Source organism: Lathamus discolor, chromosome 1 (genome assembly GCF_037157495.1).
Source record: "Lathamus discolor isolate bLatDis1 chromosome 1, bLatDis1.hap1, whole genome shotgun sequence".
In the NCBI taxonomy this organism is placed as follows: domain Eukaryota; kingdom Metazoa; phylum Chordata; class Aves; order Psittaciformes; family Psittacidae; genus Lathamus; species Lathamus discolor.
Genome location: NC_088884.1, coordinates 4,796,199 through 4,811,057, shown reverse-complemented (window position 1 = coordinate 4,811,057; position 14,859 = coordinate 4,796,199). Strand labels below are relative to the sequence as shown.

The following is a 14,859-nucleotide window of genomic DNA, read 5'->3' as shown; positions in this document are numbered from 1 at the left end:
GTTTATTGTCCCACGTCTGTTTGATCCAAACCACCAAAGGGCTTTACCCAGTGATACAGCATCCCAGCAGGATGCAGTGAGAGATGTGGATGTGATGGCTATGGATTTGCACAAACTGCATAGCTCTGAGGTCTGTGAAGCTGAGTTCCTCTAAGGCAGGGTGCCTGTAGTAACTGGATGCCCCAAAAGAGCCACGTATTACTGAAATGAGAAGTGTTTTTTCATGAAAGCAGCTAATGTCAATATAGCTGGTTTAGAACTGAGCCGTGATCTTGTGATCTCGGTCCTAGGATAATGAACTTCCATGAGACAAACAGTTGATGGAATTACAGTGGTTTGTGGACGATATTTTAAACCACTACCAACATGGCACAATGGCCAAGTGAGGTGATGGGCACAGCCTGTGTTGCAGGAGACAAAGAACTGTGATTTAGGAGTTCAAAACATTGTTCCTGTGAATTGCAACAGCTCCTTCTAACAGCTTTTGTGGCATTTCCTGGTAAGAGCCAGCCTGCCTTTCTGGGAAGGCAACCTTTCTTTCTCAGTTTGGGCCTCCAAATTACCTGTAATCTTCTGCTTTGATTTGATTTGCAAAACAGGGATCCAGATTTGGCAGACTTCGGGGTCAGATTTACATCTTTTGAGCAGTTTTGCCTCTGCTTCAGGAAGTTGTGCAAGGCAATGTAGACACACAAGCCCTAATGGAATGAATGCTCTTAGTAGGAGTATCCCAGAAACTGCTGTCCTGGAGATCGATACACCATCCCTTTTTTCTTCCCTGAAACATGTTTCCTCCTTATTGTTACAGCTGAGTGAATCCTTTTCAAAGCCTCCTATTGAGTTCAGTGGGCTTTGAACAGGGGTCACAATGAGTTAGCAGCTCCTGTGGTCTGAAGAGGATGGAGCATTTACTCGCTGTTGCTGCGCAAATTGCTCCGTTTCACTGCCGTGCAGTCCATGAGATGTCTGAGGCTGGGCATGGCAGCGTGAGCATCCCCATTCCAGCCCCCAGCTGGCTTCATCCTTGATGCTCATCCATTGGGATCCCGTTGTTTATTCCTCTCATCTCTTTCCAGATCTGGATCAAGTCTGCTGAGTTAACAAGTCTAATATGTGTCTGCCCCTGGTGTCACAGGCAGATAAGATCTGAAATCCCAGCTGGGCTCATGCTGCTGGCTCTTGGATCCTCAGTGGGATGAAAGGCTCTGGGGGACTCCAGCTGCCTGTCCCTTGGCAGCCTTGTCTAGGCTCTGCTAACAGCTAAATCCCAATACACACACATGCGGCTCTGCAGAGGCAGAAAGCAGCATTTTTTCAGGCACCTACAGGCTCAGCTTCTTACTTAAGGATGACCAGTGGTTCTGTACATAGTCTCCCATTCCCAATCAGCATTTACAAAGTGCTGTGCAAAGCAGGAGTTTGCAAAGCTCTCGAGTGGCAGAAGATAAATTGTTCTCTACTTTCCAGGCTCTCTCCTTCTTACTCCTGTCTCCTCACCCTTGCTCCCAGCTCCGTGAAGCTGTGAAAAGCCAGTGTTGTGAGTCCAAGCGGCTCTGCATCATCTTACATCTTGCTGGCAGTGACACCAAGAAGTGTCATAGAAATGCTAATTCTGAATGAGACTGGCGAGTGCAGCTCTATTGCAAAGGGCTCTGCTAACCTGCAGCTGCTCTTTACTTCCATGGTAACCACCAGACTCATACCCATAAATACCCTACAACCAGATTGTAATCACAGGGTTTTGCAGATTAGTGGTTAATTGTGTTTAGTTTGTCCAAAGAGAAATTGCTATGTAGCTAACACTCACTCTGCTCTAATGGGCAGAAATCACCATCTATGATTTACTCCCCAGTTACATGGCAATTAATGGATACAGAAAAACCTGCTTCTAAAGGCTCAGTGCTTTGACATCTCTGTGGGAAACCACGCTGAGATTTAAGTGATGGGGAGCTCTTTAGTGGTCTCTAAGATATAACCAACCAAATCAGACAACTTACTGAATTATGTGTAACCTTGTAGTTGGAGAAACATTTCTTTCTGTAAAAGTAGGATTTTGTCCTGCTATAGATCCCAATGCAGGAGGAGATGCCTAATCTCAGGAGGGTAAATCCTTATGTGACCAGTAATAGTAGGAGACCTGAAATATCTCTTGCCTTCCTGCATTGTTACCATTCTGCCCTTTAAGCAACCATCTCAAGCTGCACCAGGGCAGGTTTAGATGGAGCTGAGGAACAATTCCTGCCCCAGAGGGTGCTCAGGCATTGGAACAGGCTGCCCAGGGCAGGGCTGCAGGCACCGGCCCTGCAAGTGTTCACACAGTGTGGAGATGAGGCCTCAGTGCCGTGGGTCAGTGGTGGCCTTGGCAGTGCTGGGGTAATGGTTGGATTGGATGAGCTTAAAGGGCTTTTCCAACCTGGTTGATTCTGTGATTCTATGACCTCCTTTCTTGTTGTGAGGCTTTTTGCCTGTTGGTGAAGTGCTGAATGGAAGCTGTTGATGGAGGTGGACAGTAGGATGTGACGGGCAAATGGGTGAACCCTGTGTGAACTGGCTGATGGCAACTCAATCTCTAGCCTATAAAATACAGTAAGCACCATGTGTGAGGGAGCTCTCTGAGTGGAGAAGGCCTCCAGAGATCAACTTCCATTTCCTTTGTTAAGGCCAGGTCTGTGTCCTAGATTGTGCCTGACAAGTGTTTGTTTAAGTGTGTTTAACTCTCTCTGAAGATTTCTATGACTTTCTTAATATGTATTTCCTGGAAACTGGATACCTCCTATTCCAGCTGAAGTCTTTCTGGTTCTGAGAAGGGAAAAATAACTACCCCCTGGGGCTTTATGTGTGGAACGAACTCTCATACATCCCCAAATGAGATTTGCTTCGTTTTTTTGGCAGCAATATGGCATTGTTGATTCACAATCTGTTTGTGATCTTCAGTAGTCTCCAGACCCATTCCCGCAGCACTGGCCAATCACTCCAATTTCTTACTTGTTAGCATTGATTTCTCCCACTGAAGAACAGTTGGGACTTGCTTGTATTGAATTTCACTTTGTTGATTTTGGCCTGGTTCTATCATTTGTCAAGTTTGTTTTGAATTCTTAACCCAGCTTTTGGGTGTTCTTACACCCTCTTCTGGAACAGTGTCATTTATGGAATCTGTACTCTATCATCCAAGTCAGTAGTGAAAATACTGAATAATGGCAGAGCTAGGATAATATTCCATTTAAAACACCCTCCCAGCCTGACATTGAGTTATCTGACTTCTTTATTTTTGGCATATTTCACATATACCTTATGGTGGTTTCCTTTAGATCATATTTTCCCTTGTTTGTTTATGGGGCTCTCTTGTAGGACAGTAGGAAATACTCTACCGAATTTAAGATAAAGCCCATCTGCTACTTCCCTTTTATCCACAGAGCCATTAAGCCTGTCAAAAAAGGAAATTAGATTGGGCTGACACAATTTGTTCTTGATAAATCTACGCTGGCTGATTTTTATCACCTTATCATCTCGCAGGTGTTTATAAACTGTTTAATAATTTGATGTACTTTTTTTTCTGGGAAGCAAAGTTAGGCTGACAGGTTTATAATTACACAGAACCTCCTCTTTCCCCTTTTTAAAGGTATTTTCATGATACGCTTTCTGAGACCCCACTCAGCTTCCAGGAGTTGTTCAACGTATCACCATCCCTGGCAGTGTTCAAGGCGAGGTCGGACTCGGCTTGGAGCAACCTGCTCTAGTGGAAGGTGTCCCTGCCCATCTCAGGGGTTTGGAACTGAATAAGCTTTAAGGTGCCTTCCAACCTAAACCAGTCTGAGATTATATGATTACTAGGGTAGATAACCTTACGTATATGCGCAGCATCCATGGAGTACACAGCAGAGGTATATGTGGATGGTAGACCCACATTGCATAATGAACACCTTAGTGATGCACCCAAGAGTAGGCAAATATCCTTCAGAGCTGTGCTCAATACCTAAAAGTTAGATTTCCAAGATAAATCCCATCATATGCACAGATCAACTAGTGCTTTGATGGCACTGGACATCAGGGCAGGGGGCAGCAGGTCCCTAGTCCAGAGAAGGGCAATGGAGCTGGTGCAGGGCCTGGAGCGCAAGTGTGATGAGGAACGGCTGAGGGACCTGGTGGGGTCAGTCTGGAGAAGAGAAGGCTCAGGGGGGACCTGATGGCTCCCTACAAGTGCCTGACAGGAGGATGGAGCCAGGAGGGGCTGGGCTCTGCTCCCAAGGAACAAGGGATGGGACAAGAGGAACCGGCCTCAAGCTGCCCCAGGGCAGGTTTAGATGGAGCTGAGGAACAATTCCTGCCCCAGAGGGTGCTCAGGCATTGGAACAGGCTGCCCAGGGCAGGGCTGCAGGCACCGGCCCTGCAAGTGCTCACACAGCGTGGAGACGAGGCCTTAGTGCCATGGGGCAGTGGTGGCCTTGGCAGTGCTGGGGAACAGCTGGACTCAGTGATCTTAAAGGTCTTTTCCAACCTGGTTGATTCTATTTTATTAATGGAACATTCACCTTATGGGTAAGTAGGGTATTCAGAGGGGCATGGCTTGCTCTATTGAGCACCACAACTTTGAGAGCATCCCAGTAATGGCGATTAGGGAGGTAGCTGACAGCTCCATTTCCCCTGTTCACAACTTGCCTGATCCCTTCTCCTCCCCACCTGAGGGCACCATCTAAGCCTGGTTTGGGGTTTCTCTTGTTTTTCCTCTTCCACTTTTAGTATTCCTACGAAGGGATGGAGATTAACAGCCTGCCAGTGGAGCTGACAGTCGTGTGGAACGGGAATTTCAACATTGACAACCCTGCACAGAACAAAGGTAAAGAGTTATTTCAACTTGTCCTTGGAAGCGGTAACCTTAGCAACAGGCTGCATCGCTCCCTACACTTAACAAAGCTGCCACCATCTCCCAGCGCTGTCTGGTACATACTTGTTCTCTGCACTCTTCAAATTACCATTTCTTGGTGTGCTTTTTGTCATGTGTTTCCCCTCTTTGCAAATATGACTCTCCCTCCCACTTGTGTTGCTTCCCCTGTTCCTTCATCATCTTCGCCTCCTTCTTCTCCCCACGTTTTTGTGTCTTGTTTTTATGCCCCTACTTCTCCAGCTTTCTCCCCCTCTTTATTTCTCCTGCAGTGATGCTCTTCAGCATGCCAGGAGATGGGGCATGCTCTGCTGGGAGGCAATGTAGTGATGAAGAGGGGAAGGGAGAGGGGGAGGAGAAGGGCTGCAGCTCACCAGTGGGAAAACTCTGAACAAAATACAGTGATCATAGCAAAAGACCCAAATCTACCTCCTGTCCAGAGCCTGGCTGTTTAACTGCCACAGGATTGATCTCACAGAGAGATATTGCACATCCAGCCATGACCCTAAGGCAGGCATTTTTGCTGGAGATGGATGGTCCATTCACATCTTCTTCCTTCATGTTCATCACCCTCAGCTACCCTGAAGCCTTTCCTCAGGCAACCTGGATGCTCTGCGTTTACAGCTCAGACCCACAGATTCTTCTCACATCACCACCCTACAGATGTTTCTCCCTCCCTTGTTTTACCTTCTCTTTTCTTGGACACTTTCCACATCTTCTCCCACTCCATCTCTCCCCATCAGGTACTCCCTTGTTACTCTAGCACCATTTCAAATCCACTCTCATGCTGAGGGATGGTGAGTGAGGTTTTCACCAATACCACATTGAAGCTGGAGAGCAATACAGAAGGCAGCTCTTCTCCCCATGGCATGACCCCTTCCTGTCCTTCTCCCCCTCCACCCACCTCTGTGAGGTCTTTCTTTGATGTCTTAAATAGCCACTCTGGATGCAAAAGGTCCTGCACGGTACTTCCCCAAAACAGTGGCTCTTGAAGGTTAAATCCACACAGTAACACAACAGGCTGGAAACCCTTGTCTAGCCCTGGCATCCAGAAGAATGGCACAGCCCATGTTCACACTGCTGTCCTCTCTCAGCTTCCAAATGCCCTTTTCATGGGGAAATAACTCTGACAACTGCAGTTTATTTCTGTTCAGTGGGGCTTGATGGGGCTTAGAACAACCTGGTCTAGTGGAAGGTGCCCTTGCCCATGGCAAGGAGTTGGAACTGGATGATCTAAAGCTCCCTTCCAACCCAAACCATTCTATAATTTCAAGAAGGATGTAAACATTTTTTCCCCAATTATTCATCCCTCTGGAGCGGTCCCATCCTGCCTCTGGGACATGCATCACCGAACACCTTCCCCTCTCTCACTCTTCATTCTGCCTTCATCCCACCACTTTTCTGTGCTGTCAGCATCTCTGAGGTCCTCTCTCTTTTCCTATCCCTGCAGTTCACCTGTACAAGTGTGGGGCCATGCGGGATAGCTGTGGACTCTGCCTTAAAGCTGACCCAGACTTCGAGTGCGGCTGGTGCGAGGGACAGAACCAGTGCACCTTGAAGCAGCACTGCCCAGCCCAGGACAGCCAGTGGCTGGAGCTGTCCAGCACCAAGGGCAAATGCACCAACCCCAAGATCACAGATGTAAGTCATGGGTCTGCAAGAAGTTGGGGTATTCCCTCTTGTACCCTTTCCTTGGGTTATTTTACTGCTTTCTCTCTGGGTTGGTGAGGGCTGAGTTGTGCTGGGTCAAGCAAAGCCACAGGCATCTTTGGGGATGGGAGGCTGTGGTGGCATTCAAAGTTGGGCACACAGTTTCAGGTATCTACAACATCTGAGCAGGGCATCAGAGTCCCACTGTAGTCAACGTGGACATGAATCACTAGTATATAGTCTGCTGGAGTCACATAGCATCTGACCTGCCAACACAGGGCTGATTGATGTGACATGAAGCCTTCATGAGACCTTGGGCTTCTAGAGGAACAGCTAAAGGTGAGACAAGATGCTCCGGGGCATCCCAAATGGGCCATGTGAGGGTAATCAAAGGAGCTCAACTGTCTTGAAACAGCCTCTCTGGCCAGCCTGGCTGAGGAGACGTTAAGTGATCTCAGAGTGGTTTGTGCTCTGCTGACAGGAGGTCAAGGAAGGGGGCAGGTTCTAGTTCATGCTTTCTGGCAGCATGACATGGACAATGTTAGTGTACAAGACTCCACTGACTTCATCAGACTAACGCTCTTCTGTTTTCCTGGCTGACTTTGCATGGTGAAAGAAATCTCCATAGAGCAAACAAAGTTCTGTGTAGCTGTCAGCTTTCCTCCTTTGAAGGCTCAAGGAGGAGGCAAGATCAAGCCTGGACTGCACAAAGTTTGGAACTGGCCTATTAAGTGATGAAGAGAAGAAGGCAAGGCTTGGAGGAAGGACCTACAGGATAACAGTGCTCTTCAGGTTTCCTATTGTGTTGACTGTGACAAAGGAAGTACTGGGGGATAGGTACAATGAGGAGGTATGACAGTAGAAAGACCATAGAGAAAAGGAGCAGAGGAAGGGGGAGAAGGCAAGAAAGGCAAATCATTCCTGCAGTCTAAAGGGATTTTTGTCTGCTGTCTAAGGATGCTTTGCCATGATGTGCACCATTTTCATGGTCACAAGGCACACAGCAGGACAGATCTGAGCCTTGAAAATTAGTGCTCCATCCTTATCAGCTTCCTCCTGTAAGTATTTCGCAGTCATCGTGTCTTAGTTAACATGAGTACCCTTTCGGGGTGGCTTGGGACTTCTTCTGGGGAAAGTAAGGAGGAAAATGAGGCAGAGAAGGTAAGGGGATATGTAAAGGAGGAAAATCCAACCTCCATGGTCAGGTTTAATAAGAATAATCAGGTGGGTTATCTTCCTAGAAAGCAAGAAATGATTTTCAATTATATTTGGTTAAGAATCAAAATGTTTGCATGTTATGGACAAGCCCTAAAGCAATGTCCATGCATGTGAAAACAAAGGCTGGGTAGAATCTGTTATTCCCAGATGCCACTGGAAGTAATCCCTCCTACTGTGTTTTAATCCGTCTTCCTGTCATTCATCAGTCCCAAATAAGGGGGATTGTCCACAAGGTAATCAGTTGGACTGCTGGAGTGCCAGGCTTACTCTGATGTTCCCAAGATGGAGGTTTCCACCATGCTTGGATATATCTGATGCTGGTATTTTTAGCCCACCAAAACCACTTGAAGCTGTGAAACAAAATCCAGACAGACAGAATGAGCAGCTCAATCTGAAAGTTCAGCTTTGAGGTCTTGAAAATTGTTGGAAAATAAGGAAAACTTCCTGTGAATCTTTGCAGATTCTCAAACCTTAAGAAAGAGTCAGAAATTTTGCACAGATTCATAGAATTTGGTATTGGGAAGCTGACATGGCAAGAGGTTGGAACAAGGTGATCTTTAAGGTCCCTTCCAGCTCAAACCCAAACCATCCTATGATTCTATGATGACTAACTAAAGCAGAAATCCAAAACACAAGGGCCATGCAGTAGTATGATGTCCTGAAGGTCCATCCACATTTCTCTATCATGCTTTAACCCCAAACCTGCATCTCCAGTCTCTTTATGTACTGCAAAGCACTCATTCTCCACCCTACAGCTGCAGAGGGGACATAGCTCTAATTCTGCTGGCATTTCCTCCAACAGCTCCCAAAGCTCAAACAGATCATTGCAATATTCGCCTATGAAATATTCCAGCTGTCTGATGCAATCATAGGTAGCTCTTGGGAAGTCTTTTTCTGAGCCATTAGCTTGGAAGTAATCTCAAGTGACTGGATACATATTGCAGCTAATGGTAGGTCTGGGGCAGTTGGTAGGAGCATGCATATACTGGAGTGGATATAGGGCAATATCGTATCTGTGCAGGCAAAGGAGAAACAACACGCGTACTCACACTTACACATGATCACACACATACCCAGCCCAGAGCTTCCTATAACCTGCACTTACTTATTAGCTCTTGCATTTATATTGCCACAAAACCTCCTTTAGGAGTGACAAGCTCCAGCACTGGGGTGATATGAGCGGAGGGTGTCAATGGTAATGCAGTGTCACAGCTCTGGGTCTTCAAGAAAAAGCTGAGGCTTCCTGGCACAGTTTGTATCCTTTCTTGTGTTTTCCTTTCCCAAATTGACAGGTCTTGTTCCATATTTTTGCACTCGTGGTAGAAACAGGCTCCTTCTCTCTTGCTGTGAAACAGAGTGGTAGCACCTTCTCCTGGTACACATCTCTGGGAGTGCAACGGGTTGGGGTTAAGACATCTCCCACATGCTCCTGGGAGAATCCCAGGCCCTCCTGTTTCACAGAAATAAGTGGGTTTTGAAGCTGGCCTTTACCAATCAAAAATCACCCAGTGGAGGTGTTCAGAGGTGTTTTGCTGGCTTCACTCTGGAAAGTTTCCTGTTGATGCTTTTTGCATCATAGCAAGGGTTTATAAAGATCTCATGCTTTAGACAGAAATAGAAGAAGGGTGATAAGGTCGCTACTGAGTTGCTTGTGACTTCTGCAGTGAAACTTTGGTCTTAAAATCACCCTTAATTCCAAAGAAATGGGTCTTTCCAGCAAGATGTTCCTTTTCACTGCTACTCTTTCTCTTATTCAGGGTAATGGTGCTAGTCATACAAGAGAAAAAATCCTCTTTTGCCCTGCTATGAGATGTACAGCCCATGCTAGCAAGCTCTTTCAAGCATAGGTGAGCCCTAATTAACCACGGATCTAGCTTCCTAGACACCTACCTTACTAGAACAAGTAAAAACCATTTGATGGCAGGTTTAATACAGCAAAACTGAATCAAAATATTCCATGGGGAATTCTTGCAAATATATAAGGAAATAAAACGAATTATAGGACTTCAAATCTATCTTTTTGTTTAACTTTTTCATTTTGAGTACTTATTAGATTGCATTTGGTATGGTGATATATTGTAGCCTTCCAACATCATTCATATAGTGGTTTATCAGGAGAAGATTAACTAATGTCAGCAAAATAGGTGTTTCTAAGAGAAAAACTTTGCTTGAATAGATATTTATTAATGATTCAGAACAAAAATATTTTGCAATTCCCATTTTTGGAAGTTTTCAGTGTTGAGTCCCCAGCTGAGACACCCAGGATTAGTTTCTCCTGGAACAGAAATTTCGTTTTCATCCTAATTTTTAAAGATACCTTCCTCATTTCATGGACAATAACCACAAATGCCTCTCTCTTTCATCCTCTTCTTATCCGTTTTTGACTTTTCCACCAATCTCATCACCACAGACCATTCAAAGGTCAAAGTCAACCCAAATGACCATTTCACCTCTCAGATTTATGAATGTTGCACTATTTTCTTTCTAGGTCTTCAGTAGCTTGGTGACTTTTGGAATAGGAATAAACCTGCCCTGGTTTGGATTTTGTTAGCTCAAGTGGTATTTGTGGCTTTTGGACCTGAGATCATGGTGCTGCAGGGATCTTGTGCTGCAGAGGTTGTGTGTATGGAACGCAACACTACAAGTCCAAGGGCTTGTCTGCGATCATCTGTGCTCTGTATTTGTTAACTTCTGTTGATTCCATGTATAGCCAAAGACACATTCAGGAGGTCATTCATGATACCTGAAATTAAGTATCCTAAACTAAAATATCTCTTAAAGACATCAAGGTATCTCCTTTTTATTACAGATGGACCTTCTAAATGTGTGGAAATCAGTCTAACCCTGGTGCCAGCCTCAGCACTGGAAAGTGGTCACAACCAGCCCTGCTTGTGCCAGCGCCTCAATTTTCCCTTCCAGTCCAACTGCTGTGCAAGGGTCTTGCTGCCAGGCCAAGATTCCCAGTTTGCAAAACCATTGGACAGTGGGTAGGGACCTCAGACAGGGAATTCCCCTTTTCCACTACAAACAAAGCCTTGCCAATGCTGGCAGATCACAGTCAGAGTGGGCAGCAGGGAATACCCTTTGAAAGCAACATTTGAAACCCCTTTCAACTAACCAGTTGTATGGCAAAGCATTTGGGCACAGTGAATAACTGGAAGTGCAGAACTGAGAGAATTAAGGGCCAGCCCCATGATTTATGTGTTGTTCAATTCAACTCCGATGCTAATTTCCACTTGGCTCTGAACAAGGGTGATGGATGTGATGCAGAATGGGCCAGATATACTCCACAGAGATAAACAGCTCTGAGTGAGGCTCTGCAGTGAGAAGGAGAGCTGAACTTTGGAGGTTAGGTGGTGCTTTGGCTCTGCTGCTCAACACAAGACATAGCGATCCTACTCCTGCTAGGGCCTGGTGAAGGTCCAGACTGGGGTGCAAATGTCATGCCACTAGCCACTGAGGTGGTTGGGATAGCCACTCACCCATGCTGGGGCTCAGGGGCTGTCCACCCTACAAATAAGCTCTCCAAGCTCCCGTATCTCTTCACTTGGCCTCAGCTCTCCATGAGGGCATTTGGAGCTCTCTCAGAAATACATGTTGGCACACAGCAACTGCTGCTGTCTCAGTGACCGTCCACCTACCCCATACCTAATCTGACATGCTGTTTATGTTGTCTCAGCTGTTTCTTTCAGGTGGACATATTCAGTTGAGTTTGTGATGCATGACCCAACACCTTCCTCCAGAACAGATCAAAAGCTCCATGTGCTTCGGGCTGGGAATTTAGGATTGAAAGTGACTGGATGAAACTGTTTGTGCTCTTTTCTTGTTCATTGTCCCATTTCTTTCCACCGGGTCCCTCTGCTGTCTTTCCATGGCTCACTGGAACTAGATGATCTTAAAGTCCTTTCCCACCCTAACAATTCTATGATTCTATGATTCTGTCTATAAAGTGCAAAGCTCAGCTGCACGATCAGAAAACACTCCCCCTACCTAGAAAACATCTCATACTCATCTCTGGATGTTTCGCAAGTAGTTAGAAGACAGTTGAGGCATGTGTGATATATATTTGGACCAAGTAATGTATCTGGAGCAGGTTTGTTCCCTCAGTTTTTCAGCATTCATAACTATGAATGTCTCTAGAGGTCACAAAGAGACTTGATATCGTCTCTTCTTTCACCTGAGAGGATACTGATGTCTTTACATAGGTAGTTTCATTATTCTCCTTTGTCTTGGCTTGTTTCTCCAGATCAATCCAGTGACGGGGCCTCGTGAAGGTGGGACCAAAGTGACCATCCGCGGGGAGAACCTGGGACTGGAGTTCAGAGATATTGCATCTCACGTCAAAGTGGCCGGAGTTGAGTGCAAACCGCTGGTGGAAGGGTACATCCCAGCAGAGCAGTAAGTTGGGTGTGTGGCAGACAGTGGGCCACAGCACACCTAGTAACAGTCATTGCTAACTGTAGGGCCTTCTAAGGAGTCCATTCCAGCCATCCTTGGAAGTGAGGAAGGAAAGATGCTATTCCTTTAGTGCAGGAGGTAATAATCCATTTATTATTGTATTTGGATTATATGTTTAGATAATCCTCATGGCACATGCCCTGAGGTTGTCCTCTGTTTTTCACATTACACAAGGATGCTCAATTCCGGTCTGGAGGGCAGCAGTCCTAAAAAGCAGCTTTCTACATGCAGGAGACATCATTAAGCCTTACAGCTGCAAAGCTGTCCCACCATGCAAGGCTGGAGGACAGTGGACCCTTGGTATCAGACTGCAGCCCAGCATTTGTCTGCATATTTAAGTGAAACTATGCTAATTTACACCAGCTGAAAGAGGAGTGATACAGATGAGACATTAGAAAGAAGTTATTCCCTGTGAGGATGTTGAGGCGCTGGCACAGGGTGCCCAGAGAAGCTGTGGCTGCCCCATCCCTGGCAATGTTCAAGGCCAGGCTGGACACAGGGGCTTGGAGCAAGCTGCTCTAGTGGAAGGTGTCCCTGCCCGTGGCAGGCAATGGAACTGGATGAGGTTTAAAGTCGTTTTCAACCTAAACCATTCTACGATTCTGATTCTATAATTCCATGATTTGTCCCACCAAGGGCCAACAGCCAAAAGCCACTACTCTTTAAGGAATCACTTATTCCACAGTTTGGTTCCTGGGCTGGGAAGAAGAGGAGGGGTTAAGTCTACACTCCATTCCCCAGCACTGTGAGCTGTTTGCTCCCATTCCAGCCTACCCAGACCATCCAAACCACCCCTTAAACCTTGCTTCTGGTTCATGTTTTCTCCACAGGATTGTGTGTGAGATGGGGGAGGCCAAGCCCAGCCAGCATGCTGGATTTGTGGAAATCTGTGTGGCTGAGTGCAAACCAGAGTTCATGGCCAGGTCTTCACACCTCTACTACTTTATGGTAAGCTCCTGCAAGAAGTTCTCCTCAGCCCTGTAGGTCCTCAGCCCTTTGTCCCCTTTGCTACATCTGTCCATTGTCCTTGATTGCGTTCAGCCTCTGAGCTCTTCACTGCTGTTCTGAGTGCAGCAATGTACTGATTCCTTCTATTTCCTTTCAAATGCTTGTTAGGAACAAAAATAACTTGCCTAATTAATATTTTAACAATCTAATAATAGTCCAAATTATTAGCCCAATTACAGTTACATACAGTCATGGTCCAAATTAGTACAGAAAATCCTCATTAATAGTTAAAAATGCTATAAAAAGAAAAAGGAAAAGAAACCTTTCTATAGTACCTTACTTTTCCATGGCGCGATGCTTACCCTACCAGTATCCCTTCAGGCCCTAGAGCTGAAGGCATCAGCATCCTCCAGGAGAAGTCATTATCATCCTGAGGTCTTCCCTGGGAGGAGTGTGATGTGCATCATGGGGTTTCTTCCCTCTCACTCTTGGGTTCCCCCAGGAGTATCTCCATCCCCTTCTCCCCACTGCCTGACTCCTCTTCCTGGTCCCCAGCATCAGTGGCAGCACTGCCCAGCACCCAGCCTGAGCTCACAAAGGGCTGGTGTTTGCTGGGCAGAGCCTGCCCGGGGCAGCAGCCCTTGGCCATGCTGAGTGTTCCCAGCCCTGAGCTCAGGTGGGTTGAGCACAAGGCCCTTGGCTATGGGACACTTGTGACCACAGGGACACCCAGCTCAAGGGATGGTGAGCCCAAGAGGCTTCCTGAGACCTTATGGTGTTGGGCCAGTGCAAAGCCCATGACCTTCTGCCATAAATTCCCATTTCCAGGGCTACAGGCAGTCACCACAGTGGTGGTGGGTGTTTCTGCAAGACGTAACATTCAAGGTGTCTGTGTGATGGTCTTCTGGATGTCTAGGAGCAACACTAACTCAGGAGGGACCGATTCACCAGCCAGGCTGTGGATAAGCTGTAGAGCATCACTGCGGCTCAGCGCAAGTGGGCAACTGTTTTGGATGCTTTATGGTAAAACGATAGATACCAGCAAGCTTAAAGTGGAGTTAGCTTTTAAGGGTAGGTGTTTTGGAGAGAGGCCTTAGCCATGAGGAATTTGGAGATCATCAAAAGTCCCTAGGGATGGTGACACACAAAAGTTCCACTCAACACATGCTGACAGCACTTGGAGAACAGCCATACTTCTCCATTTAGATTGCTGGGGCTGGCAAATTGGCTTGTTGTGCTGTCTGTTGGGACATCAGCTTGCAAAGCAATCAGAGGAGCTCTGGTCCTGATTCCACCCTATAATGGTGCAAATTCAGCTGGACACTGTCTCTTTGCTGTAGTGAAAGAGAAAAGGAGAGCCAAACATATGTTGTACACTTGGGTTTTTGCTCCTTTCTAACAATGCTCTTTGTTGAAGAGACCTGCTTGTTCCTCAGATGCTGCTTGTTCCTCAAATGCCACATGCAAGCATTGCCTGGCCTTGGTCTGTGCAGGTTGGAGATGACACGGTTTCTTTGTTCCCATCAAATGCTCTCAACTCCTGCAAGTCAACGGCCTCCTTCTGACAGTATTCATATGCCCCAGCATCTTTTTAAGGCAAAGAGAACCGGTAATGAATGCAAAATCCTATATTTCTGCTTGAGCTACAGAAATTCCTCTATTCTTTGTATTTTCCAATGTCACTCAGGTGATTGGGGCAGAGAAAC

General features: G+C 46.4%; 1 protein-coding gene across 1 annotated transcript in view; it reads left to right on the top strand.

Moving 5' to 3' along the window:
* The window catches only part of PLXNA4 (plexin A4), a 450,672-nt gene that overhangs the window by 359,218 nt on the left and 76,595 nt on the right, over nucleotides 1-14,859 (top strand). Inside the window, exons 10-13 of the mRNA XM_065672631.1 lie at nucleotides 4,738-4,834; nucleotides 6,330-6,520; nucleotides 11,994-12,145; nucleotides 13,036-13,153. Of these exons, the coding sequence (XP_065528703.1) occupies nucleotides 4,738-4,834; nucleotides 6,330-6,520; nucleotides 11,994-12,145; nucleotides 13,036-13,153 (558 nt within the window). The remainder of the gene's footprint in view (nucleotides 1-4,737; nucleotides 4,835-6,329; nucleotides 6,521-11,993; nucleotides 12,146-13,035; nucleotides 13,154-14,859) is intronic.